The following is a 27,042-nucleotide window of genomic DNA, read 5'->3' on the forward strand; positions in this document are numbered from 1 at the left end:
GGGGGGGGGGAGATACACGACCGCTCGTATCCACGATACGCCATCTATGTGAACTGCTCCATGTATATTCCAGGGTTGCGCAATGCAATGTCGCTTGTGACGCGCGAGTGTTTGATAACGCGCGATGCGCCCGCATTTTCTCCATTTACGCATCGCGGGGAGGGAGGGTAGCGCAGCGCGTTTCCTGTGTATGGCGATTGATTGCGAAGGGAGGCAAGCCTTTGGGAGTCGAGTAGGAGGAGCGGGAGTAAAGGGGAGACCACGAGAAAGAGAGAGAGGGAGCCGAGGGGGACTCCCGAAAGAGGGTACACTAGTCAGCGCGAGGTCCGCGCGCGATCGGAGACGAAAAACGACGAGAGAGAGCGTATTGAGGGTGCCGGAGGGGGAGGGAGCAACGAAGGGGGCCCAAGAAGCGCGAATACAAAGAGACCGAAAAAGGGGCAGAGAGAAAGAGACGCACGGGGGGCGAGAAAGAAAGAGAGAGAGGGACGAGAGCGAGGAGGAGGAGGAGAGCGACGAGAGCGCGCACGCGGGAGAAGAAGAAAATCGCGCGCGCAGTAGTAGTTATGTAGAGAGAAGCGGCATCGCCGCACGGCTACTTGGCTCTCCAGGGCCAGGATATTTCAATACCGGCGGTGGTCGGCCACCGACGTGGGGCCGTACGGGGGAAGGGGAGCATGACGGCGCGGTGCGGCGATGGGTATGTCGTGCGCGTATGTATGTGCCCGCTCATGTGTGCGACGAGCGAGCGCGCGCACACGCTCTCTCTCTCTTGGGTACCTATGTAAGCGAGAGTCGCACGTATACACGCGACGGTATATATACGGCCCTCCCCTCCCCCCGCTACCCACCCGCGTCCCCTCGTCTACGTGCCCGCCCTTCGCGGCGGTACACCCGGTTTCGCGTCGTACGGCTTTACACGGTCGTTCGGCGACGAGAGAAGAGAGAGAGAGAGAGGCCCCGGTGGCACGGTAGCGCGCTCCGCTATTCGGGTTTCCTGCGCGGAGGGGTTAGGAGGGGAACGGGCTCTGCCTCTATCTCTCTTTCCGGCGTGCGAGAGGGGGAACGCTCTCTCACCGAGAAACGCGAAGAGAGTTCGTGGTGTGTGTGACGGGTCCGAGGGGGCAGCGGGGGGAGCCCGAACGCAACCGACGGGCTCATCGGTAACGCCCGCCTTCGTGCCGCGTCGAGGGAAACCGACATGGGTTGTGGCCAGGCGGCGATTGGACGTCCGGACGAGTGGGGCTCGGGACGTCGGTGGCGCCTCGAGAGCTCTGCCAATCCGACGCTCCCGTCGTGGCATTTTTATCCTGCTATTTACGCCGAGGACGGAGAAGAACGGGTTCCCCCGTCCGGCTCGCCGTCCTGTCTCCCTCGCACCCGGACGGTACGCGCGCGCCGTCCTACTCGCACGCGCTCTCCCTGTGCGGCTCGTCGGCGCAGGAGAGGACACTCTCGTTTCGGGATCCGTTGAGGTTGCACGCGTTTTCACGAGACCGCGAGAAGAGTGCTGCGAGCGTGTGCGCCGTCGCCATCGTCGTTGTCGTCGCGGCTCGGAACGCGCTCTCGTCACAGAGGTACGTGTGTGTGTATGTGTGGATGCCGACGCTTGTTTCCCGTGGATTCCCGTGATTTGCTGCTCGTGGGATACGCGGCGCGCGCGTACCACGAGTACAGACTACTACCCCGTGTTGTGTGTATCCCCGGCATATACAGTGTGTGACAGTACATCGCGCAGGAGGACGCGGCGTTGCCGGATGTCGTAGGCGCGAATACGCGATACACGGCTCTCTCGGTACACGGTGAGGTCGCTGAAGAGGAGAGGAGAGCAGCAGACGCGCGCGCGCGTCCACGCTCCGACGGCGGGGAAGAGTGACGGAGAGAGTGTGCGCGGCGTCGATCGATTTCGACTCGCGGTCGGAGGTGGAAAATCGCGAGAGAGAGAGAAAGAGAGAGCGTATGCCGACGCCGTTGCCGTCGCGAACGAATTTCTGATCATCGTCGAACGGTGTTATACGCCAGTGACATTTGCACTGCGGCGCTATCGACGAAACTCACTTGGCAACGTCGCCCGTCGACTGCTCTCTCGCGCTCACACACACATAGGAGCGCGCGCGCGCGCGCATACACGTACCTAGAAGGGAACTTGGGGTGGCTGGCTGGTTGGCTGGCAGGCAGGCAGGCAGGCAGGCACACAGACAGGCAGGCTTAGCCTAGCGGGCAAGCAAGCAGGGCAGGCAGGCAAACAAGCAGGCAGGCCGACAGCTTTCTTGTTCCGAGGACGGCGCTCCTGGTCGTGCCGTCTCTCTTTTCTACCTCCATTGCGCTTACTCTTCCTCTCCCTCGACCCCTCGCTACCTCCCTCGTCCTCGCTCGACCGAATCGTTCTCTCCCTTTCTCTCTGCCTCCCTCTCTGTCATCTTCGTCTCTCTCTCTCTCTCTCTCTCAGTCTTCCCTTCGCGTTCACGCCGCACGTACCGTTGAGAGTCTCTCCCTTCCCCGGTCTTTCTCTGCCTCTCTACCCCCTCTCCTCTCCTAACCTCGAGCGGATCGGACGAGTCCATCGGGCTTGCGAGGGGAGCTCGGCAGACCTCGGCCCTAGTCGGCCTCGATCCGCAGAATGCGTTGGACGCCGCGAGTCGATTCGCTCCGGTAACCGTATAACCGCGACCCGTGAACGCGGCACGCACGTCGCCGCGCTTGCGAGAGCCGTCGCGCGTTACTTGTGCATAGCCGCGAGCCGCGGCGGCCCTTATCGCTGCCAGTTTACGCGTTCGATTTGGACGCACTCGACGCAGCGTATATCCGTGCGACGGCCATGTTTGGTGTTTACGACGTGAGGGGGGATCGCTGACGTCACGCGACTCGGGACACAGCCGATCTCGCCCGAACGAAGCGGCGACTGCACGAAGACGGGACGAGCGACAGCAGCACCAGCAACGACGGGAAACGTGGTGCTGTACCGGCGGCGCAACCGATATATTCGCGCCCGCGCACAACGTGGACATAATCTCACCACTGTCGGTGTGGTCATCGATATCGGACGCGAAAGGAGAAGACTATTCGTACGGCGTGTCGCGAAGTTGCACGAACACTCGCACGGAGCCGCACACGCCGGGCCAAGCGTCCAAGTTCGGTCCTTTTCCGATGGGATCGACTTGACTCGCTGCACCCGCCGGTTCCGTCGCGACTACTGGCCTTTCAAAAAACATCGCGTGCATCTCCACCACCACCACCATCTACTACTCCTCCTCCTCCTGCCGCTTCTCCGCCTCTGTCGTTGCGCCGTTGAAATAGCACCCCTTTAAACACCGGGCGGCGCTTTACCGCGCTCGAAACCGCGCTGCCAAACAGCGCCGAGCGATGCGTAGTAGCGTTGTCGAGTTAGTCGACGGGCGATGACGTTTCCCGGCTGACGACAGACGGACGCGAGAATCGCTTGAACCGAAGCGACCGGTCGCGCGCAAGTTCGCGGATCGACGAGAACCCGCGCCACGTGGTGATCGCGCACGTGTCTCTCCTCGCGCGACACTCACCAGTGTTGCCCGCGTGTTCCGGGAGTGCGATCGGAGCCGACGAAGTCGCTCCTCGCGTTTACCTACCCGCCTTACGTACGACGCACAGTGTATTTGCCGCCGGACGACTCTCCGTCTCTCTCTCTTTCTCTCTCTCTCTTTCCGATCTGATCGATCTCGTTGCGCAGGTGTGCCGGTGGTACATATGGTGTTTCGCGAAATACATCGCGTAATACGCAACCACGGATTAAACAGCAGCCTTTGCACCCTTCGGAATCTTGGATACGTGGATTGAGAGGATCTCCCGACGAAAAGCCATGGATCTGGGTGACAGGGTCTACGCCGCGGAACGGATCACGAAGAAGAGGGAGAAGCGGGTGAGTACCGCGGTAGTTGCGAGCGGCCGCCTTCAGGTGGCGCCACCGGGTGGAATCCGTCCGCGCGCCGTTACCGCCTCTTTGTCCCCCCCTCCTCTCGCATACCTCCTACCTTCTCTCTCTCTCTCTTCTTCTTCTTCTTCTTGTCTCTTTTTTTTTTCTCTCTCCAACAGCCGGCTCTCTTCGGCCACCTCTTTCGCGACAATTTATGCTGCGCTTCTAGACTTGAGGCATTAAGTGCCAACAGGTATGGGCCTGCTTAGGCTACGGCACACACGTTGTGTCGCCCGTGTACCTTATCGAATCCGGAAGCACGGCTGGACATCGAGTTACGGATCGACCGGTTTTCACACATACACGTGTTGCCATCGGCAAGATTATCGATTCGGCCTCGTTTCAAGACCGTGTGAGCGATTTCGCCGCTCACGCCGCCGATACGCCGGCATCAATCATACCGCGGCTAGGAATGACAGCCCGGTGTCCCCCGAAACGTTGTGCTATTCGTCACGAATGTGTGTCGAGGTGCACGCCACGAGAGAGGGGGGAGGGAGAGTAAAATGTAAATACGAGAACTTTCCTCGCATGCCGAGGCTCGAAATTCTCCCGTTTGGAGCGCGTCGATGATATTTTTGGAGTGGCGCCAATTATTGCGTATATTCTCCTGTTATTTCCTTCCGTTCTTCTATGCTCTTTCTCTCTCTCTCTCTCTCTCGCGAACATCTGTATTACAAGAGCGTAGTTTTTAAAAAATGGCGAATATGTTCTAATCGTAATCCTAATTCGTAATCCTCTTTAAATAGATCTCGTCCGCGTCTACGAGGCGTTTGCTCTCCCGTGTGTTCCGTCACCGTCACGCGCGAAATCAATTTTCTGGCAAATTACGCAATGTGCGAGTTCTCCCACTATAATTCCGCACGACGCAGAAACAAACATCGACCGTTTCCGAGCTTTTTTTTTTTTTTTAAGGGAAACACCAGCGAATTTGCGGCGCTTAACATTTACGCAGTTAATTTTAAAGCAGCTGCGCTCACCAGAGGAAGAGGCTGAGTGAACGCTCATTGCTTCTGACTAGAATATTTCTTCAGGTCCTTGGTAGATCCGAGAGACGTACCAATCAGGATCAATAATCATTAGCGTTCTCACTGAGCTATTTTTCCTGCTGAACGCAAATAGTATTTACGAATTTACATCTGCTTAAATCGGTGGCGATTGCGATCGTCGTTTAATTTTAATTCGATACAACAACCTTGTCTCGCGATGAATCCCAATTTTGATCGAACGTTTCAGTGGGAATAAATTCCTAGCGCTACTGAAAAGTGTCTCGACTGTTCTGACATCGACTATACAATCCTGGTTAACGGGAGTCCGGAGGCGAACAATCGCTGACGGATGGGAGAAAGGTTCCGTATGGCGATCAACTGGTAGCAACCGGTGGCGTGTTTTACGAACGATACAGAACTTCCACGGGAGCTCCGCAAACGCTACTCCCAAAATTGCCCATGATGCACGCGAAACTCGCGGGAATCGTGTTCCGCGATATTGCCTCGTTTCACTCGGGCATCGTAAGACTTATTACACGTAATTTTGTGAGTTACGTTACAGGATATCGTAATATGCCATTAAATTACGTCAACGAGTCCAATTCGACGTCAAAGTAAAAGAACGTTCTGCACGAGAAGGCTAAGGAAAACTTAAGCCTTAAAACATCTTGGAAATTTAATCGGTATCAAGATTAACGTAAACGGACTGTAATAATATTTATTTAACGAGAACCTTTGGTCGCATTGATAAATAAGGTAATACTTAAGTAAAAACATATTATGTAAATACGAAAAAATATTTCACGACGTAATAAGGAAACACAAAAAATGATATTATAAAATTGTACGCATAAGATGGAGTGAAAAATAAATTATATAAAAGTGATTACATTTTTGCACTAAGTTAAAATTCGGTTGAATTCAAAATCGCAGAAAGTGAATATTTAAATAAATCGCTCCGGAACATCTGGGCAGTCCTCATGGTGATTGAAAATTTCGAAGACGGAAAGGCCAGAAAGAATTCTCCGTATTAAAAACGATGACACAAATTGTGATATAGCGAATTATAACTTTAAAGATCGGAGGAAACGTTCGATTATAATGCGGGTTGATTTTCCGAAGCACAGACTAAACACCGAGAGAAAATTATTCGCCAAGAGACGCTAACGAAATCTTAGCCGGCGCTAAAAAATCATTAAAGTCCACGTCCTGAACTCACTTCTATCGATAAAAGTGCCGATCAAACGTGGGGCTGCTCAGCCCGATCGGACGGTGGTTCCTATGCCACTTTTAGAGGCACTCTTACCGGCGAAATTCTATGTGATTCCGCTTCGATTCGCCTTCTCGAAGTTTGTTCGCGATTCGCACCTCGTGCGCGCACGAAAATCACACCAGCGAGATCGTCGCGCAAATCGCGCAAACCGAACTCGCGAGATAATGCAACACACGTGCTGGGCGTTAAAGTGCATTCACTCATGAATCGATGACACGATTGTTACGCGCACGCTATCGACGTGTAACAATATATCGGGTAGCGCGGCTACGCGAAAGGATGACAACCTGCTCGCTCGCGTTATCACGTCGATCACGTCGACGACGCACACGTAGAGCGCGCCGCTTTCGTTCCCGCGTTTCGTGACGTATCGCGCGTGTCATTGTTTTCCAACTGTCACGCCGGACGGCCTGTGTGTGTGCGTGTGTGTGAATCACGATGGGCCGGCGTGCCGTTTCTGTCTCGTTGGCCCACGGCCAATGGGTGAGCCTCTGCCCATGGAACACCAGGCGATCGTACTATCGACCGTGCTCAGATGAATTCGGAAACGCGTTTTCCCAACCGCGAATAGAGCGTTCCTCGAATTTCTTTCGACGCACGAGAACACCGATGATACTGTTCTTATTAATGGACTTCTGGGTCCAATGTAACGCGAAGTGGATTTCTCGAAAAGACTTCTGGAGGATTGGACCCTCTAAGACAGGGGAAACTTTAGTCGGTGTTCTCGCTGTCAGATCTCATATTTAAGAACGTCTTTTTCTCAGATAAGCTCTTCAGATGCCTCGTGCCAATGAAATGAGCCGTACAGCATCTGACAATGAACTTAGGACGATCTTGTACACTGGAGAAAGGATTAATATATTAATACTAAATACCATATAGTATGTGATACTAAACGATTTGATTGCCAAATAATTGTACCGATTGCGTAATAATTGTAATAAGTAGTAACCAAATAATTTAGTTGAAGCTATTTCGTCAAATTTTGTTACCAAATTCTTCTTTCAGTATATACAAGATCCGATCTATGAGTACCGACTTATGAATATTGTCCTTGAATTTGGTCCGACTCCTGACTGACATCGAGACGACGAATCGCAAGAATGAGAAAACTTAAATCTCCAAAAAATGTTGGAGATTTAATCGGTGCCGAGAGAAATCAGCACGAACGGATTATAATTTTTAAGGGCGGAGGGAACATTCGGTTAGAACGGATTGATTTCCCGAAGCACAGACTTATTACCAGACCAGATTCGGCTCGGGTTCAAATCTCGGCTTGCTGTGCAGCAGTTTGTCTTGTTGCAATGATCGGAGCATGCGGTTTTTCTTGCTCTTTTTCTACATCCACGCCGTTGCTTCTCGAGGGGATCCCTCGATCTTGGAATATAAATGAACGCGCTTTATCTGCCTATTTATCTCCGCTCGCGATCGGCCGGATTTTACAAGTGTAAGCATTGGCTGACAGACAGACAGACAGCTAACGACGCCATAGCTTTCACCGATCGCCCGATTCTATCTGCGCCACGATCAACGAGACGTAGAAAATTCCGGGACGGAACGATGTAACAACGCGCCGCTCGCGTCGAATTAATTATCGCGCGTCGTGATAGCTATAATTACGCATACTGATAAGTGAATTGGCTTTCACCGATTGGTAGATCTTATCGGCCAAATGATCGGCTGGCCGCGCGCACGCGGCAAGCGATGCGAGCGAGGCGCGCGCAACACGTGGATCCCGATGGCGTAATAATTCTGACGTTAATGTGGTCGGCGTTAGGGTAATGATAGATCTAATTATGAGTAAATGTTAAAGTGATTAATGCACGATTACGCATTTTGTCGATGATGATTGGTCGGAGTGAAGCAGGCTGTCGTCCGAAGGCTGACGTCAGCGCCGGCATCACAAAGCACAATAATTTATGATGCACAATGCATGACGCGCGATACCGCGCATTTGATGATAAACCAAACAGAAGCGAGCCAGAGAAATACAAACGCCCCCCTCCCTCCCCCCTCCCGGTGGATTTTTCTCTTTTATCCGACACGTCCAAAATATGGAAAATCGCCATTTCTTCCTTCAGCACAGTTATCACGCAACTATTTATTACTATTTCCGCGCTCGTTAATGTTTCACAATGATACCTGTAACGATGCTGCGTTTTTGGAAACATTCGCCAATTAATTTATCGCAGCGACGTGGATGGCAGATATCCACGTAGCGGCGCTGCGGTAATTAAGAATAATGAAATGACAACTCGTATACGCTCTTTCATATCTCTCATTCGATGCAATGTTGCGCATTGTATTCGCTGTCGATGCGTGATCATATCAAATGATTCAATCATTTCTCTTCATTCTCTTATAATTTGCTTCAATATTCGAGAAATTTTTATCGACGTGGCCCCATCACTTGGCGTAATTTCTTCATAATTTACTAAAGCACGCAATCGTGAAATGTTTCCGCAATACGTTTCCGTGTGTGCCGCACACGTCCGTAATCATTATCGATAGCTGTTAACTTGTTTGCTTATGCGTTTATTGTGATTTTCATTCTTTGTTTTCAGGGCAAAGTTGAGTACTTTGTAAAATGGAAAGGATGGAGTAAAAAGTGAGTACACGCGCAATCAGAGATTCGTTAGATACAATGTGTAATGCCACCTGTAAGCGGAACATATTTTGAATTCCTGTTGCTTTTCAGATACAACACATGGGAGCCGGAAGAAAATATCTTGGACGTTAGGTTAATCGAGCTGTACGAGGAAAGTCAAAGAGGCGGAGATGTGTCCACCAGGAGGCCGAGGCGAAGGGACACTAGATATAGCGTAAGAACAAACAGTATTCTCGCCATCAACATCAATCATTATTTTATCAGTAATTTCACCAGTTTTCGTCCAAATGAACATAAATTGTGCCAAACGTCGGGACAAAAGCGGAGAAATATGAGAGAACTTGAGAAGCGGAACCAAATTATAAAAAGAAAAAAAAAAAGCAATGCTTTCTGTTTCCTACGATGAGTGTGCTGTAACGTCTCGCAGAGTTATCGCTACGTTGTGTATACCTGATTACGAGGGCACACGAGCCATTTATCACTTGCGCGCTACACTGAATCACTTTAATAGCTTAGTATCTCAACTTGAGAGTGTTCCTCGGTGAGCGAACGCAGAACGAATACAGAGCCGTTCGCTAGATCTCTCGTCATTTTGTACAGGACAATTCTTGTGTAAAAAAAAAAAAAAAAAAAAGAGGATAGAGTTAAGAGGATGATAAAGTTTGATTAGGTGCGTGCTTCTTGTGCACGCGATCTGATCGACGGTAATCATCATCTTCAGGAACAGGCGCTGGCTAATCTCGTCGTCGAAGAGGAGCCTGGCGGGGATGAGAGAGTGGGCGAGGATAGCCAGGACGAATCGACGACGGGTAGCACATCAGCGCCTCGTTTAAATCCAGTTGCGCCCGACGAAGACACGTTGCCGAGTTCCTTGGACGGTCATGAGTCCCCGACACCGCCGGAGCTGTCCTCGGCGTTCGCCGTTGACTCCGACAGTTCCAGCAGTAGCATGGATATTCCTTTGTTGCCTAGAAGAGAGCTCGCGGGCACCAAGAGGAAGGCGGAGGTGCTCAGCAAGGAGTCCGGCAAGATCGGCGTGACAATTACCACCAGCAGCCCCAGTAGCGGCAGTGGTAGCCCGCCACCGAACAAGGTTCCTCGGTTATTGCCTTTGAAAAACAACCCCGCGTCGCCGTCTTATGTAAGTGTCGATCGGCACAAAGGTAGAAGTAGTTATTGGTATCGCGACGAAATTCTATCTTGGAGGTACTCCACCACTGTGGGGGAGACGTTTCTCTCTTTCCTTTCGATTCTACTTTTACTATTCTTGTACATAGTCTTACGATCTTGCATCACGAATGAAATCCTTGTTGTTGCGTTTTTGCGTATATCTACTTTAAGGAAAAGCAGGTGTTTCTGTACGACTGGGGGAAAAGAAAACATCACGAAATTGTCTAGACTAATATTAATGTAGCACACACCGAACTAAGCCCAATGTTGCACCGAGGAACCAAACATTCAATCGGTGATACACGTGAAGCTCCACACAATGATAATTCGCGTTATATGGATTGTGCCGTGCGACGCTGAAGACGAGACAACCGGCAGACACACGTTCTCTCGATATGTCATAAAGCAATCATCTCCCGCAAACATCTGTCGTGATTGCGGGATATTACCTTTCTGTTTGGCCAATTTTTCGCGAATCAGTTCTTCTGCAACACGATTCCTCGGCAAGTGCGAGGAAAGCGCGTTTGATTCAGGGACACATCATCCCGCGTATAATGAAATCCTCTCCGAGCACCTGCGTCCTCGCGTCTCCAAATACCGGACCACCTTAAGAACGGCAGACTTTCCTTTGCAGAGTCACAAGTTCAACGGTAAAAGGCCGTCGTCCTCCAGCGTGAAGTCGACACCGGAGGAGCCGCTACCGGCGTTGCCGACGACACCGGCGCCTGCAGTGCAGGACAAGAAACGTCCCGAAGCCGACGTACCTCAAGGCCCGCCGCCCTCGTTGCCGCGCATCCCGTCCGCCCCGTCGTCCCCTCAGATCGACACACCTCTGGAGGAAGTGCCGTCGAAGAAGAGGCATTTGCAGGAGCAGAAGCAGGAGAAATCGAACGGCGCGGTGGACGCGAACGGTCACAAGTCGCCTAGTCCCACGGACTCTTACACCAACAACAACAGGTTACCCACCGTCGTGAACGGTCACCACAGTCACAACAATAACAATAATAACAACAATAACAACAACCACAACAACAACAACAATGCGCCGAACATGAAGCAAACCGAAATCCCCAAGTCAGAGACTATCTACGTGCCACTCTCGAGTCCCGACACGGATTACTGGCACGCGAGGAATCCCGTAGCGGATCAAGTGTTCATCACAGACGTTACCGTCAATCTGAAGACCGTTACCATCAGGGAGTGCAAGACTGAAAAGGGTTTCTTTCGCGAGAGAGATCCCAAGAACGATAATATCTATTAACGGTCCTGTTCTGTCTGGCTAATCTATTCAGTGGCCCGTCTGTGCGCGCGGAACGGGATTCCCGCCCTGAGCTGTATCTTGTACCATTGTAAATATAAATTATTTTCACACATCGGGCATCAAGCCGGAGGGTGTAATCAGCTAAGAGTTAAACTTTTGATAATGACGAAAAATATGACGTCGCAGTGTCGCGAGGACGATGATCGAGCATCAAGCGGGGGGAGGTCCGTCACAACTTCACGCTTCATCGGGTTTTCTCGAGAGCGGACGCTGGTTGGTTTCATCGGCCGAAGATGAGGGAATCGTTTTTTTCAAGCTGAAAATTCAACTGTGCGCTAGATGTAAATCGAGTCTGTGTAAATCATTTGTAAAGACATTGGTGATGACACGTCGTGGTTGGTACGGCGAATTTAATATCGACTCCACCGTCGTATCGCGCGATATACATATATATATATGTATATATGTATATGTATATTGTATATTTTAAAAATGCTTAATAGATTTTAACTGCTGAAGATCTGGAAATTTTTAGGGGATACTACATCTTTTAGTTAATTTTATTATTTGCTTGTATTAGGAGGGAACTTCGCTAAGGAAATGCTATAAATAAAAATTGTTCGAGTTTCGTTTTTACTACGGAAATATATACATATACGAGATATATACTTAGAAGAAACAAAAGGTATTTTTCTAATTCGTTTTTAGAATATCGAAACTGCTTCGGCTAAAGCGAATTCGGGGAGAGATATTCCGAGTTTTTTGGAGAAAAAGAAGAGAAAGATAGTTTTCAACATTACGATGTCGTATCCTATTTATCGATAAAGTCTTATTATTCACAGAAAAATGAGATGCCGCGAAAATAAAAAAAAGGGAAACCGATGCACGCACGTGCTCGTATGTACATTCGACGACTTGACAGTATTTTTAATAATTTGCAATGTGTCTCTTTGGTTCTCGATTTCGTCATGAGGAGCTGATTGACACGATATCGTTTGCCGACAAATGCATTTCCGCGTTGTTGAATATTTCGTTTAAAGGTCTCCAATTTTCACTGCAAGTTTTCTTACCTCGAATATATAATCAACTATTTTTTATTTAGTGTAGGAGACAATCGCGCAGGTCAATTCCGACGCTCACGAGATCGTTTGGACGCACTAATGCGCACTAGCATAGAGGGTTGTGTATTAGTTAATTGAGGTTTACCGAACTCCTTCATTCGCCTTGATATCGTACAAGTTGTGTTTATCTTTTATTCTCGTTTTTAACTTCGCACTCTCTTCAAGATTTATTGCTATCGAACTATCAAGAGCATATAGAGATGTTTTTTTCGATACATTATGATTCAAAATTAATAAATTGAAAGTAAATTGAAAGGATTGTGTTGACTCTCACGGTAAAAATATACATAAATAAAATATAAAAAACATTTTGATTAATGAAATATGCGGGAACTACGTATTTGAACAATACGGTAATATGTAATTGAATATCTCGCTAATCTAAGATTGTACAGAATGTTCTCTGAGTACCCAGCCACACTCAAAGGCGATTCTTTGCTTCATTTCAAGTAAACGAGTTCTTGAGTGTGGCTGGTATTTAAGGGACACCCTGTATATGATATATTTATGCTTTCGTATCTCTTTGCACAGAACAACTTTTAATAGTGCGCAATAGTGCATTCAATGTGCAGTGGGTTTTTAGTAAATCCGTTCTATTTATATATATTTTAAATATGAAACACGCCGCACCGAAGGGACGTCTTCGTCGACGACAAGCGAGTGTCCCGAAATGTGAATTCGGTACAAAACCAAATTCTAATACGTATTCAAAGCTCTTTACACGCTATTCTCAGATATAATCTATTTTTTAGTGATGCTGCAACACACTGTGCATTTTGCGCGCTTTTTTTCAGTAAAATCGTGAAATAAATCCATATTGTATACACAATTAAATTTATATATATATATACGTATATATATATATATATATATATATATATATACGTATATATATATATATATTTAATTGTGTATACAATATGGANATATATATATATATATATATATATTGCTTATTATAATTAATACGGAAGTTTTTAGATTTTTACGCTCTTAGTATAGCCGTAATTAGACTGCGTATGCGATGTGTCCCATCTGAAAATTGAGAGTTTTACATTCGGAATCGCGCATTGTTATATCAATATCTTACATTAGCATAAAATCAGACGTTTCTTTTCCTTCAATAAATGTATATCCGATGAATTTAATATACAAGAGTTTGGAAAATCGAGCATTTTGTATGATCGCGAACATACTGAATGGGGATGGGATCAAGTGTACTCTAAGTAATGTCAATATTATCTGCAGCATTTTCGAACCTTTTACTTGAAAATACAAAAAAATAAATAAATGAGTGTTACATATGCGTATAATATCTCACAGCATGTTTTACAACTTGCTACCGTAATTTTATTAATATATTCCTGATCTTAAATGCTCAAATTCACACGTTCCTTAAATATGTTGTGCCAATTTGTAAAACTACTCTCATCGCCTTATTGAGTTAATTCTGCATTAAAATTTATCGTTGATCGGGTTTTTCTTAAACGCGAATGTTTAATGTACTACAAAAATAGATAATAATAGTCACGTAAAAGTATTGCAGAAAGTATTACAAAGATTAGAAGCGATGTGTAATTTGTTATCAAAACTACAACAAATTTTGTCACCGTATTATGTATTGTACCTGAGCGTACAAACGTTGAACCATCTGATTTGTTAACTTTAAACGTTTCCTACTTGAAATTATAACATCGACACTTTTCATTGGGATTTTCACCTCCATTCATTGTCAGGAATATATCATTAAAGGGTCTGTTCGTCGCTGAATTAGTGCAAGCTAGTGCAGCCAGTTCAGCTATAAAGAACAGACTTGAAGTTACAACGGTGAGATGCATACATATGTATGTACATATTATACATATATTGACGCTATTAACTAAATAAAAACTATTTTCAAGTAAAAGGACATGAAATGCCATTACGTTCAGCTGTACTTCATACAGTTTTATTTACATTTCGGATTTCAATATCATTGGGTGTGTACTTCATTTTATACTCGACTATAAGTTCTTTACAAGTACCTGAAATGTGGTGATATGCCCATGTGTATTTGTGCGCGCGCGCGCGCGCGTGTGTGTGTGTGTGTGAATTCATAATTTCTTAACTCTGTCCGATTTCAGTGAAACGTTACTCAATTGACAAATTCACGAGTACATAAATGAAACTTGGTCCCATCCAATGAAGAATGACGACGAAGAAACGGGATTCTTTCCAAAGCGGGGCCATTTGTGTACGACTAAATCTAGGTTTTGTTGTAATCGAGGCGAAGGAGAAACGGAGACACGTTTAAATTGTAATGATAATGTACCGCTGTATATTGAGAGTGTCTTGTAAAAATTGTAAATAGCCGGACGGAACTTTGACGCGCGCGATAGACGGACGGAGCGCGCGCGCAAGGACGGCTCGTAGGGTATATGCAAATCTTTGAGTTATCACTTGTACATAGATATAAAAAAAGAAGCGGAAATCCCTTCCCTTAGCTCCCCCCCCCCTTCTCTATTACCCGTAAAACTGAGAATACAGGTCTACTAGAGAGGGAGAATCCTTTTTCTCTTCTAGCTTTAGAACTTTCAAGATAGACTGTGCGCGTACCTTCGAATATTGTTTCTGTACTTATAAATATTCAGACTACTTATACAATAAAGGAAAAAAGGAGAAGAGTGCGATAAAGTGACTACTGCAGGCATATACGATACGTGAACCCCGGTAGTATCAACGGTAATTTTAGTTCTGTCTGGTACAGATTCCTTGTTTCAATAAAATTTACTTCAAGTCACTTCGCTCCTTACAGTCACTTTACTTCCTCATCACGCGTCGAGATCCCAGTGTAATATCGGTATTACGATGTTGATTCGCTGTGACAAATTGTAATTGTGAAACTCGTTAATATTAATAAGCATGTAATTATCAATAACAGGTAACTTCATTCAACGCGGGAAATTGGCACGTAAGATTTCCATCACGGTTATTTGTGACTTATTAACGCCAAATAATCAACCTCGAGATTTGTATTAATTCAACTTGTATGCATGTGTAGTATTATATGTGAACATAATTTTTTCTTTTATATTTAGACTTTGATTTTAGTTATTTTGCAAATTTTATAAACTATTGAAAAGAATGTAATGATCATAAAAATGCCTAATAACCCAAATATTTAGTATTATTTATTACATATAATAGTTTAATAATTAGTAGAGCTCTTATCTGTCATTTGTTTCGGCATTGACTTTTCCATTTTCAAGATAGCCGTGATTACTTTAAGTAAATAACATCAACCTTTAACGGTTAAAAAAATTCTTAGCAAAGTAGCATAATAGAATATATCACAAATATATTTATGAAGTTCAATATGCACGCTAAAATATACGAACATAATTATCATAGGAGTTTTAGTTTCTCAATTTATTCGCTAGATGACGCTAGTCGCACTTGACACGCTACCTTTGCATTTTCCTGCTAGATGACGCTAGTCGCGCTTAACACGCTACCTTTGCATTTTCCTGCTGATCACCATAAAATTAGGTTCGATTATTAGCTTCGATACTATTTCGTGGACAAATTTTTTGTAGGAATGCATGAGAAATATGAGTGAACACGCGTGTGCTCTTATTACTAATGGTAATCATACGGATATCGTTTTAATATCATACAGGTGCAAAATAATTTCTATACATTTTTCTTTATTACAATTTGATCGTGATATACACTATTATGTATCATATTTATTATTATCATTATTCTTTCATAGTATTTGTTTGCTTATAGTAATCAAACACTGTTAATTATAACGCACTTCAAGAAGTTTGGGACATTATTGACAATAAACCGTGACTCATCTGTGAATGGTGTATCTGTGAACGATGTGCCTCTAAATAACAACAGCGACGTATTTACAATAAAGTAAGTAACAATGAGCGCCACGATAGTCGAGGGATTTTCAGTGCGTTACTAATCTGGCAAAAATGTACAGGACACACTTTGGTAATGATAACAACGACATTCACGTGGCTGCCAGATACATAGCGCAACAAATTAATATCGAGAAGCCATTGCTCTTGTCGATAGCATTAAAGGATTACAATACGGAGACTCTGAGAGCTATTGTCGCTGCCGTAAATCAGATTAAACCGTGGTAGTGTAAAATTTACCGCTGCATCATGAGCTTAATTTTCGGCCAACTGGTTATCGGCCCACCTGGCAGTGGGAAGACAACATACTGCAACGTGATGTCCAAGTTCTTGGAGTCCATTGGCAGGAAAGTAGCTGTTATTAATATCGGTGAGTAAAATGTTACCCCAATGATTTCTTTTTCTTTTTGACCAAGTACGAACGATTATTATTTTTCAGATCCAGCAAACGAAAACATGGAGTATACCCCGGCTGTAGATATCTCCGAATTAATCAGACACGAAGAAGTCATGACACACTTTGGTCTTGGACCAAATGGAGCTTTAGTTTACTGTATGGAATTCCTAGAAACCAATATACAGTGGCTGATTGCCAAAATCTTGAATTTGAAAGATCGCTATTTCATCTTCGACTGTCCGGGACAGGTGGGTTATGACAATGCTGCCCAAGATTGTTTCTCATAATTCTGTATGATGCTAAAAATATATATTTACAAAACGTAACAGGTTGAATTATATACACATCACAAGTCTGTGAGCCAGATAGCGGAAAAATTGAATCAAAACTTGGTGAGATTGTGCAGTGTACATCTTGTGGATTCTCATCATTGCAGTGATCCCGGTGAGGATTTATGAATTTACTATGTCCGTATTAAATAATAATCAATATAAGGAAGTAATTGCATGAGATCACAATTGTGCCTCATTATACTCATTCGACATAACTGCCAATATGATTTACAGGAAAATATTTGTCCTCCCTGACCCTTTGCACGACAACAATGTTACAAATAGGTTTGCCCCATGTAAACGTTATGACTAAGTTCGATGAAATGAAAAAGTTCAGCGACTGCCTGGCATTTAACATAGATTTCTACACGGAAGTGCTGGACTTGAACTATCTTTTGGAGAAATTGAACGAAGATCCGTTTACAGCAAAGTAAAGAGATATTTTGTATCTAAATGCGAGTCTTTCGTCGATTTATGAAATATTTCACGAACAACGCGTGTAACATCTTACAGATACAAGAAGCTGAATGCGGCGCTGGTATCAATAATTGAAGACTACAGTCTCGTTAGTTTTATACCGTTGGACGTTTCGAACAAAGCACTGCTGTTGAAAGTGAAGAATGCCGTGGACAAGGCCAATGGATACGTCTTCGGTGGCAACGAGCCGCAAAACGTTCAAACGTTTCTCGCGTGCGCGGTGGGGGCTGTCAGCGAGACCGAGAACATGTCGACATTAGATGCATACTTATGAACACTTCCGATTCTGATGAATTTTAACACAACACGGAACTTTAACAAATAAATCACCGTTACACATTTGTCACTGTATAAGAATACCTTGGCGCATTCTTTATTAAATCTATAAGTGATAGATGCCACGAAGCTGATAAAAACATTCTTATCACGTACGTGCATCTTTCAATCCAGTTGATTCACGAAAATCTGCACTAAATCGTCGTACTCGTAAACTCTCTTTAGGAATGTGTCCGTCAGTTTCAGGCCGGAGACGGTCTATAAGATTTATTTATCATTCATCAAGCGTTATTTTCTCGGCAATGCATATGCTCAACATTCCTGTTGATAAGTTACTCACGATGATGCCTGTGTCCAGCGTGATCAAACAGAGAGGTATGTCTATAGAAGCTCCAGGCTTCAGAGTGCCTATCGTCGTATCCGACATCCCGCACCAAGCTATGGAATCATTCGACTCCAAGCTCAACAGCAGATCCATACTTCTTTCTCTGCAAGCAAGTGAAAGGGCCATCGCTAACGATCCTGCGCACACTTTCGAATTGTAATCGCCCACTTACGAGGTATTTATAATGTGACATTTGCAATTAACCGGCTCCTCGAGGTAGACCTTCAAAGGGATGTCTTTTACGGTGACCCTTAGATCTCCGTACTCGGGTGCCTGAAACGCGCAAGTCAACGCGTGTTAACGTAATTTTCGTCCGTCAACGATGGACGACGTAACGTACCATCCTTTGCAACTGGCTGGTCTGCAACCTTCCTCTCTCTCCTAAATTGCTCCGCCACACGATGTCCAATTTGCCGATATTCGTGGCATTCTGCATCATTTTCGGATCTTTCAGTAAGCTCAGCTGTGGTTTTAAACAATACAGATATTGCCTGCTACAGCCTGTGTCCAGCAGATTCACGCTTCCGTAGATGGATTCCTCTTCCTCGTTCGTATTTAACGTGGTCACTGAAATGATGACCCGGGATGCAATACTGTTTCGACTGACTTCACCGAAAACCGGCGAGGGACCTTACCGATGAATAAATGGGACGACTCCAGGGCGACTTTCTCCAAGCAGATCGGCCCGGCCGTTAGATTCTGAATTTGTGCCTCGAGATACACCTCGTCTGACTGCAGAAAAATAAGGATGCCTTGTGAGGATATTGAATTCATCCGGTAAGAACACTTGCACAACTTGAACGTGAGCTTTACCTCGGCGTTATAAAATTTGGTTTTCACGTCCAGTGGCTTGACCACTTGGAACTTGAAGTACTTCCTAAATGACAGCGGAGATCCAACTTGATTTGCACAGGTGTAAGACACTTCGCAGACCAATCTGGAAGATGAGATAAAAAAATTAGATCGTCTTCTACTCACACGTAAGAATATAGTTTTACAGGAGCTTTTGAGATACTCACATATGCGTACCTATCTCCTTCACTTCATGGTGAATTACTTCGTCTACTGTACTGTCAGGTGCCAATTCTTTGCCTTCCAAGTTACTGCTTGATAGGGAGATTATCTGTGTGCTCGTTTGTAAATCCGCCTGTGGAATTTATAAGTGTAGCAACTTAGAACAATCGACAATTTAAAGAGATATGCGAGCATGAATAGAATAAGACACATTATCTTGTGATAACTGCAATCTGCGACTAAAACTTACCTTTACAGTGACGTTTTTTACAACTTGATTGCTACCATTATGTACACACAGATAACTGGAAAATATTTCTCCTAAATATATGTTTCTGAAATGATAGATGCCACTTGTTCAATATTGTGAAAAAGATTTGCAATTTTTCATATGTATAAAGAGAAATATCAATGGAAACATACCCGAAACTCTGAGGCAGTACCATAAACTGTCCTATAGCGAGTGCTTCCATACCCTGTAAAGCTGTGCAATCATTCTTGAGTTCATTGTTCAGTGTGTTACCTGGCAAGTCTGTTGAATCACACGTAACAACTACAGGACTTGCTAGAGTGGGTCTTGTCAATCTCATCACTAAAAAATATATGTAATTTTTATAGAGATACGATATGTTTGTTATTAACCTGGGAATAGTCACCTGGGATCATTTAGACCCCATTTAAAAGTCACTATTATTAACAAAATATAGCTTATTATCGATTGCCTTATGACTTATTATTATTTAGGGACATTATAAATATAGATTTACTTGTTACTTTTTGAAAAAAAAAATAAGGAGAAACCGAAAAAAATATTTAATAAACGAAATAAGCGTATAAAGTATTCGTGATTGTTTATGTAAAAAAAAAATAAGTTGATTATTCCCAGATTAATACTTACACATGTATTATAATAATCACACAATTAATATTTTAAATCTTTTGTTAGTAATTTTAATATATTGTATAGTTTTCAAAAAGAATCCAAGGATGCTATAAATTTGTATTGCTTTCTAATATATTACCTTTCAGAGCTAGTAAGTGTTCACTCTTCGTTTTAACTTCCATTTTTCAGTTAAAGAAACGGAGACGATAAATCAAGACGCCTGAAATCCTGGCAACATCCACGAAAGTTTCGCACCGAGGACCTGTCACTTCGGAAACCTAACCTCGTTATCTTACATCAATAGTCGATTGATCGAATGTGATCGAAAGTAAACTCGATATGCAATTTCAAATGTCACTTCCAAAAAATCTCTCCTTTTCCTGTTCTTTTACAAGGATTATCCAAACTTGCTGTATATATTTTTTTATTTATCGTAGATATATTTATTCGGTCAGTTAAATTTATCGAATCTCCATATATGTAATATAAAGAAGATATCGGAAATAAGACGCTTTGCAATTTAAGCTTTATTGAGGATTCATTGAGTTTATATAAGTAAATAATAAAGATGTGAATATACGTATATCGATTAACTGTACATTTGCTTATCGAGACAAACATATAAAGGCACTAGTCGTGCGAAGGCGAAAAAAAGAAATTGCAGTTTTCGTTGTTTCCGACGGGCCATGTGTTACCTTAAGCCGATATCCGTATCGAAGAAAGTTACTTGGGAGGAAAGCGGTATGGCCAGTATCCGAGATCGAGGGGTTCATTTCATAAAATGAAATTAACGGACCGTGTTATAATTTCTAATTATAAACACATGTCCGTTACTTCGTAACGCATAATTCTCGTCCTCTGCGCCAAGGTATTGCTCGTTCGTCTCATCGGCACGTACAGAAATAACCTCTCTTTATGGCGAATGCAAATTTCGGGAATCGAACCAGCGGGCTCGATGATTTTGCTAATTGTGCTCTATATAATTATCACATTGTGTACTCACGCACGGTTACGTAACTATTTCGAGCTGTACGCGATACTGTTATTTCGAAGCTGTTCGAACGTCGTGTGATTCACCTTGTGTACACTATATAACCTGAGTGCCCCACAACACATGGTGTACACCTCTCACGTTGATTGTTTCGTTTGATTTCCAGTGTATCGTAAACATCCGAACATGTTCGATCAGAGGGTGGTGGCGATTTGTTTCCTCGTGTGCTTTGCGATAGTATTTAATTTCTCCCTTCATCGTATCGAGGAAGGCCACGTCGGTGTGTACTTCAGGGTGAGTTTCAAATATTTACCTCATACCCAAGAATTACGTGTCATTCGTTAACCACCGTCTCGTGAATTTCCGTCAGGGCGGTGCGCTGTTACCTCAAGTGAGCAATCCGGGTTTTCACATGATGATACCATTGTTGACCACTTATCGTTCGGTCCAAGTAACTTTGCAGACAGACGAGGTGAAAAATGTGCCATGCGGAACCAGTGGCGGTGTGATGATCTATTTCGACCGCATAGAAGTTGTGAATATATTGGATGCGAATAGTGGTGAGTCTCTGATCTGGAATGATCTGGTCCCATGATTGTCCCCAAGGATACGTATCACAGCGTGTTTACCTTTTTTGCAGTATATAACATGGTGAGGAACTTCACTGCGGATTACGACCGCACGCTGATCTTCAACAAAGTTCATCATGAGTTGAACCAATTTTGCTCTGTGCACACGCTGCACGAAGTATACATCGACTTGTTCGATCAGATCGACGAGAACCTAAAGACTGCGCTTCAGAGGGACTTGAACGAATTGGCGCCCGGTCTCAACATACAAGCTGTCAGAGTGACGAAGCCAAAGATTCCTGAAACGATCAGGAAAAATTACGAATCGATGTGAGCAGTTGTCTTACCAATCGCTCAAATCACCCTCTTTCCGCACGTTTCTGTATCTTGTGTTAATTTCATACGTTTCAGGGAAGCGGAGAAGACGAAGCTGCTGATATCCACGCAACATCAGAAGGTGGTAGAAAAGGACGCTGAGACCGATCGCAAGAAAGCAGTCATAGAAGCGGAGAAGGAGGCGCAAGTTGCGAAGATTCAGTACAATCAAAAAATCATGGAGAAGGAGTCGCTGCAGCAAATGGCGGCGATAGAGGACGAGATGCATTTAGCGAGGCAGAAGAGCCGCTCGGACGCTGAGTTCTACCAGATGAAGATGCAGGCTGAGGCCAATAAGCTGCTTCTGTCCAAGGGATTTCTCGAGCTGAAGAAATACGAAGCACTGGCGCATAACGCGAAGATATACTACGGGCAAGACATTCCAAAAATGTTCGCTTACGGGGGCTGTGCGCACGATCCTGTTCTTGATACCAGTACAAATGTCGAGGATCAGTTATGAGCATTACGGATAATTTTAATCGTGTTCAGATGGATCAGAAACGAAACGAGATCGATTTCCTCTTGTCTCAGATCAACTCGGCTCTTAGGACACACGTGAGTGCCGAGGTCTCTCTGTGAGAAGCTCCGAACGATTTACAACTTGCAGCGATGACTGTATCTTTGAAGCGAATGTGCGAATCTTTGGTTTCTGGAGTGTTATTTGTTCCTCTAAATTCACTGTTACGTGTGGAATTACAGGTTTTTTTGTATACGTACATACATATATATATATATATATATATATATATATATATATTTATTAAAGCTATAGAGATGGATACATCATCACAAATACATACAGTACAATCATACGAGACTTCTTCTCTTCTTTTTGTTATTATCATGCAATAATAGAGTAACAATTTTCTCACGATATAAAGCAAAATGTGTACCATTGCGTAACAGTTGAGTAATCGTCATATCGACGTAAACGATAATTGTAACTTATAAAAGGAAATATCTTGTGTATGTTATGACATATCATTTAATCTTTTTGCGGTTCTCCTTCGCTTTACGCACGTAGACCTTCGGTTCTTCCGCTGGCAAGGATCTCACGTCGCCTATGTTTTGATTTAGCATCCGTAATTCCTCCAACGCTCGCTTAGCTAGTTTCCCTTCCGGAGTTGTCGCAGGCTCCAATAGCAGCATGGTCAGAGCCTTCTTTAGAAGGTCTCTGGCCTCTTCTAGTTGACGCGCCAACTGTGCGGACGAGATCTCGCGAGCGGAATAAGATCGATTCGCCAATATTATCATAGGCAGATGCATTTCGTATAACATTATCCCTGAAAAGTCGATACACACGATAATTCCGGAGAGAATCCGGAATATATCCGGAATAGATCCGGAGAGAAAAAATTTCTCATATATAATTATATATGGAATATGTCCATACACATTAAAAAGAAAAAAAAAAAATATATTATTTATTTATATTTATATATAATTAAATATATGGAAAGTTTTTCCCAGATGCATAATTATATACGACTTCATATTTCTACAAAACATTGTTATAGCATTGCTGAAATGGTGTTACTGAAATTTTGGTATTTTCCAGATGTTTGTATTTCACACCGAGTAATTAGACAAATATTAGAATATTAATTAGAGAAGTAATTATCGCGTTCGGCATATAAGTATAATTATAATGAAACGTTCGATGTACCTTTTAAACGCGATATGCCCGGCTCCACAATGTCCAATACGCCGTAGACTTCGTTACACGTGTCCAACATCTTTCGCACAATCTTCTTCTGAGGATTCGGAGATGTCATTTCTTTCCTGCACGCAGCCAGTAACTTCTGCTTCAGGGATAGCATCAGGAAGTGATTGGTGTGCAATGATCGGGATAATCTTCTAAGCAAGCCGTCTAGACTCTGCAAATTACCAGGCCGTTGCAAAGATTGCGAGAGACGGGATGTAAGAGAGCCAAATGTCTTAAATGTCAATCATCGCGAACTTTTATGTCGGCATCCTCGCAGTCTTCGATCAGCGTTCTACAGATATTTAACGTGGCTCTGATGAGACGACCGCCGTAGGTCCTTTTGCACATCTGACATCGCCACCGGCTCTCATACGGATCGACGAAACTGGAAGTGTCTTGTATTCCTACGAATCCTTCTTTGCAACGCGGGCACAGCACGCTGCTCAGATGCGACTGCAGCTCGTAAGAATCCTCGCACAGACAGCATTCGCATTCGAAGTATTTCCCCTCACGAAGGTGCTCTCTTCTGTCGGCTGTTCCCTAGTGAACACACATACACATATATATATATATAATAATAATTTATTTATAATTAATTAAAAACTTGAGCTTTCAACCATGGAATTTACATAATTAACTGACCAGCAGTGACGAAGTGTAATTGAAAAGAATAGGCTCAGTTTCCTTGACCGGCACGCTCGCGTAAACGGTCAGCCGGAAGTCATCGTCCACGGTGAGATGAGTGTTGCCTCTGCAATCGTGAGCCATCAAGGCTGCTTCAACATATAAACCACGAAGTAGAAGGCCATCGAGAGCACCGGGTGATCGTAGCTCGAAGGTGTTCACGTCTAAAATGCCGCACAATTTCTGCATTAATTCCGCACCGGGTGGCTCACCGATCTCGTCAGGTACGCGGAGCATTCGAATTATCTAAGGATACAAATAATTATATATTTCTACATATAAATATATTCTACATACGATGATTATATATATATAACATTTATTTTATTTTCCTCTATAAATGGAATTAACATTGAACGCGTTTAACACGCGTAATTCGACCATTCGAATTATCTAAAGATACAAATAATTATATATTTCTACATATAAATATATTCTACATACGATATCTGTATGATTATATATATATAACATTTTTTTAATTAAAGGTTTATTTTCCTCTATAAATGGAATTAACATTGAACGCGTTTAACACGCGTAATTTGACCAGTGGGGAAACTCACATTCACCACATTGACTTCTCTGTCTTTCCAGACGGGCGTGCCCATCCTTTTGTCCAGATGCGCCTCCATCTGGTCTACTTGCTCCCACACAGCTGGATTCCTGCATTTGATCAGCCATAATCGCAAAGCCAACAAAATTCCCGTTACGTCGATCCCGTTCTCCGCCAGCAGATTTCGATTATCCCGAAGTATCGTGCATTCGTCATTCGTGTGATGGGTCGTTCGTGCCTTCAAAGTGAGACGGTAAGAAAAAAGACGCGCTATTTCGAATGAGACACGGCGTTACGTAACGCGATGGTTCTCAAACTTTTCGCTCGGTGTTCCCTTCATCGAATTATTCCAAGCAACCTTCGCTCTCGTTGAATGTCTAATTATTATTATCGGCTATGTGCGAATGTATCCCCCTTGCTTTTTACATTAACAAGACATTCTTCGCAGACCCTCCTGAGACTTTGAGAATCGCCGATATGATCCCAGCGAACGATAACTGACCCAGGTAGCACAGTTAGTTTCATGTACGTTCTTTAAACGCATGTAACGTGTTTCACAATCGTCTTGCATGTATGCTTAAAGAACGTATATAAACGTAAACTGACTCGCAATTACCAACTGTATTAACACAACGTCGATGTTACAATTTCCCGCTCAGCAATGTAACCGTTACGTAACACGCGCGTTACATCGCACTTACATCGTTGAGCGGGAAATTGATATAACATTGACGTTGTGTTGCTGTTAGTTGGTGTTCACCATGGGGAGATCCACCACGTGGACATGTTCTACAAAGTACTACGTATTACCTCGCACGCTGCGTTACACAGCGGTGCGACGTTACATCTGGAGCAAGTGTATTGTTCGCCTCCGCCGATCTTCGACAACGAACGCAGACACGCGAAGCACAGGCAGTCCTTTCTGTACGTCATCGGGCCGACCGCGATCGGCTCCTCCCGAATAACAACTTCTCCTGCCGCTATATTTTTAGCTGCTACGAGGTACCTTGCAAACAAAAAGGTATATATGCAGTAGCGAGCTGTCGATTGCGACAGATACGTGTTTCCCCGATGATGTACACGATGATTTATGCTGCCGGAAATAGCGAGGATTGCCGTCTATTTCGGATCGAGGAGTCGCTAAATTTACTCCCAAGGATAGCGTCCTGCACGCGTATTTTCCTACCGCGGCTTTCGCGCGGAAATTCGTCGAATTCGTTAACGGCTTCATCGTCCGGTGCACAAAGATCGTGCGGTTAATCAGTCGGAAGAGATATCGCCGCACGAACAACGCGATTTTTCATCGACACCTTAATTACACGTGTTAGTCGCGCGCTTGTAATTACACGGTAGCCGTACCTGCCGAGTCTCCTCGAGTGTGCAACTTTGTACTTCGGGGTGGGCGCCATAATCTAATCTAAATCACTTCCTCCAAGTTTGCGATTGCCGACCCGTAACTGGCATGGGGGAGGCGGACGCGCGAGTAACACGAACCGTCTTCCTTCGCGTACACACGCGCCGTATTATTAGACACCGGTGAATCGCGCGCGCACGCGGTTACAAAATCGCGACGCAACGACATCGAGAGTCGCTATCAAACTCGCTCGAGATTTTCGAATTAATTCAGCGATTGGATAAGGGGAGATTTCTCGGTGGGAATTGAATTCGCAATAACTTGACTGGGGATGCTCGAAGATCAGTTTAAGCGTGGGAGATCGATTCACCGCAAATACGATCGGCCGCAAATATTCAGCACGCGAACAATTTTATTCTCCCACAAATTATTATCAATCATAGAATATCAATACTAGCAACGTTAATGCTCTAATGGTGTTCTAACGGTTACAACATCCGTGCTTTGCTCCTGAGGGCCCGTTGACATTTTCCATTTGGTAGATTCGCGTCTCTTCGCGATCAAAGAGGTGTGCGTGCGTGCGCACAGAAAAATGGTTCGTCCGAATTTACCCGGTAATAAAGGAACCAAGAGCGTTTCGGACGAAGGAAACTTGACGTGACGAAGGTTCTTATAAGCTAGATGCGATTCTTATGACCGGAGGTTCCGTTTTCTTCGATCAAAACCTATCCGGTCTCGTTTGTCGTCGGGCAAATTCAACCGGACTTC

The 27,042-nt window shown here is 44.4% G+C and overlaps 5 protein-coding genes across 8 annotated transcripts; 3 read left to right on the top strand and 2 right to left on the bottom strand.

Moving 5' to 3' along the window:
* The first annotated feature begins 1,425 nt into the window (after positions 1-1,425).
* On the top strand, positions 1,426-13,231 carry LOC106748275 (polycomb group protein Pc-like). Of its 3 annotated transcripts, none has more exons than XM_014626649.1 (6): positions 1,426-1,577; positions 3,704-3,892; positions 8,770-8,813; positions 8,904-9,027; positions 9,535-9,954; positions 10,618-13,231. In XM_014626649.1, exons 2-6 carry the CDS (start codon positions 3,833-3,835, stop codon positions 11,242-11,244), a joined length of 1,275 nt encoding a protein of 424 aa, XP_014482135.1. In that variant the 5' UTR covers positions 1,426-1,577; positions 3,704-3,832; the 3' UTR covers positions 11,245-13,231. The 3 variants fall into 3 exon arrangements, with proteins under 3 accessions (XP_014482135.1, XP_014482137.1, XP_014482138.1); XM_014626651.1 differs by lacking the exon at positions 1,426-1,577 and adding an exon at positions 1,585-1,802; XM_014626652.1 differs by lacking the exon at positions 1,426-1,577 and having other exon boundaries at positions 1,836-3,892; positions 9,535-9,906.
* Positions 13,232-15,841: 2,610 nt separating this feature from the next.
* On the top strand, positions 15,842-17,826 carry LOC106748290 (GPN-loop GTPase 2). The gene is made up of 7 exons (XM_014626681.1): positions 15,842-16,023; positions 16,137-16,271; positions 16,342-16,649; positions 16,719-16,924; positions 17,006-17,120; positions 17,243-17,438; positions 17,522-17,826. The coding sequence occupies exons 3-7, from the start codon at positions 16,529-16,531 to the stop codon at positions 17,757-17,759; spliced, it is 876 nt and encodes a 291-aa protein (XP_014482167.1). The 5' UTR covers positions 15,842-16,023; positions 16,137-16,271; positions 16,342-16,528; the 3' UTR covers positions 17,760-17,826.
* Positions 17,827-17,904: 78 nt separating this feature from the next.
* LOC106748289 (trafficking protein particle complex subunit 13) lies at positions 17,905-20,426 on the bottom strand. Its single transcript, XM_014626680.1, has 10 exons — positions 20,183-20,426; positions 19,584-19,752; positions 19,411-19,495; positions 19,166-19,293; positions 18,960-19,083; positions 18,782-18,878; positions 18,487-18,713; positions 18,319-18,419; positions 18,102-18,249; positions 17,905-18,019 (listed from the first exon to the last, which is right to left on the bottom strand). Exons 1-10 carry the CDS (start codon positions 20,223-20,225, stop codon positions 17,927-17,929), a joined length of 1,215 nt encoding a protein of 404 aa, XP_014482166.1. The 5' UTR covers positions 20,226-20,426; the 3' UTR covers positions 17,905-17,926.
* A 296-nt stretch (positions 20,427-20,722) lies between these two features.
* LOC106748224 (erlin-1-like) lies at positions 20,723-22,695 on the top strand. Its single transcript, XM_014626547.1, has 5 exons — positions 20,723-20,911; positions 21,201-21,328; positions 21,405-21,594; positions 21,675-21,933; positions 22,015-22,695. The coding sequence occupies exons 2-5, from the start codon at positions 21,221-21,223 to the stop codon at positions 22,436-22,438; spliced, it is 981 nt and encodes a 326-aa protein (XP_014482033.1). The 5' UTR covers positions 20,723-20,911; positions 21,201-21,220; the 3' UTR covers positions 22,439-22,695.
* A 71-nt stretch (positions 22,696-22,766) lies between these two features.
* On the bottom strand, positions 22,767-26,443 carry LOC106748219. Of its 2 annotated transcripts, none has more exons than XM_014626538.1 (7): positions 26,280-26,443; positions 25,731-25,926; positions 24,931-25,158; positions 24,326-24,613; positions 23,939-24,223; positions 23,645-23,855; positions 22,767-23,261 (listed from the first exon to the last, which is right to left on the bottom strand). In XM_014626538.1, exons 1-7 carry the CDS (start codon positions 26,327-26,329, stop codon positions 22,960-22,962), a joined length of 1,560 nt encoding a protein of 519 aa, XP_014482024.1. In that variant the 5' UTR covers positions 26,330-26,443; the 3' UTR covers positions 22,767-22,959. The 2 variants fall into 2 exon arrangements, with proteins under 2 accessions (XP_014482024.1, XP_014482025.1); XM_014626539.1 differs by having other exon boundaries at positions 25,731-25,915; positions 26,280-26,390.
* Positions 26,444-27,042: the final 599 nt, after the last annotated feature.

The sequence above is a fragment of the Dinoponera quadriceps genome, unplaced genomic scaffold (genome assembly GCF_001313825.1).
Source record: "Dinoponera quadriceps isolate SergipeBrazil2010 unplaced genomic scaffold, ASM131382v1 scaffold2600, whole genome shotgun sequence".
In the NCBI taxonomy this organism is placed as follows: Eukaryota; Metazoa; Arthropoda; class Insecta; order Hymenoptera; family Formicidae; genus Dinoponera; species Dinoponera quadriceps.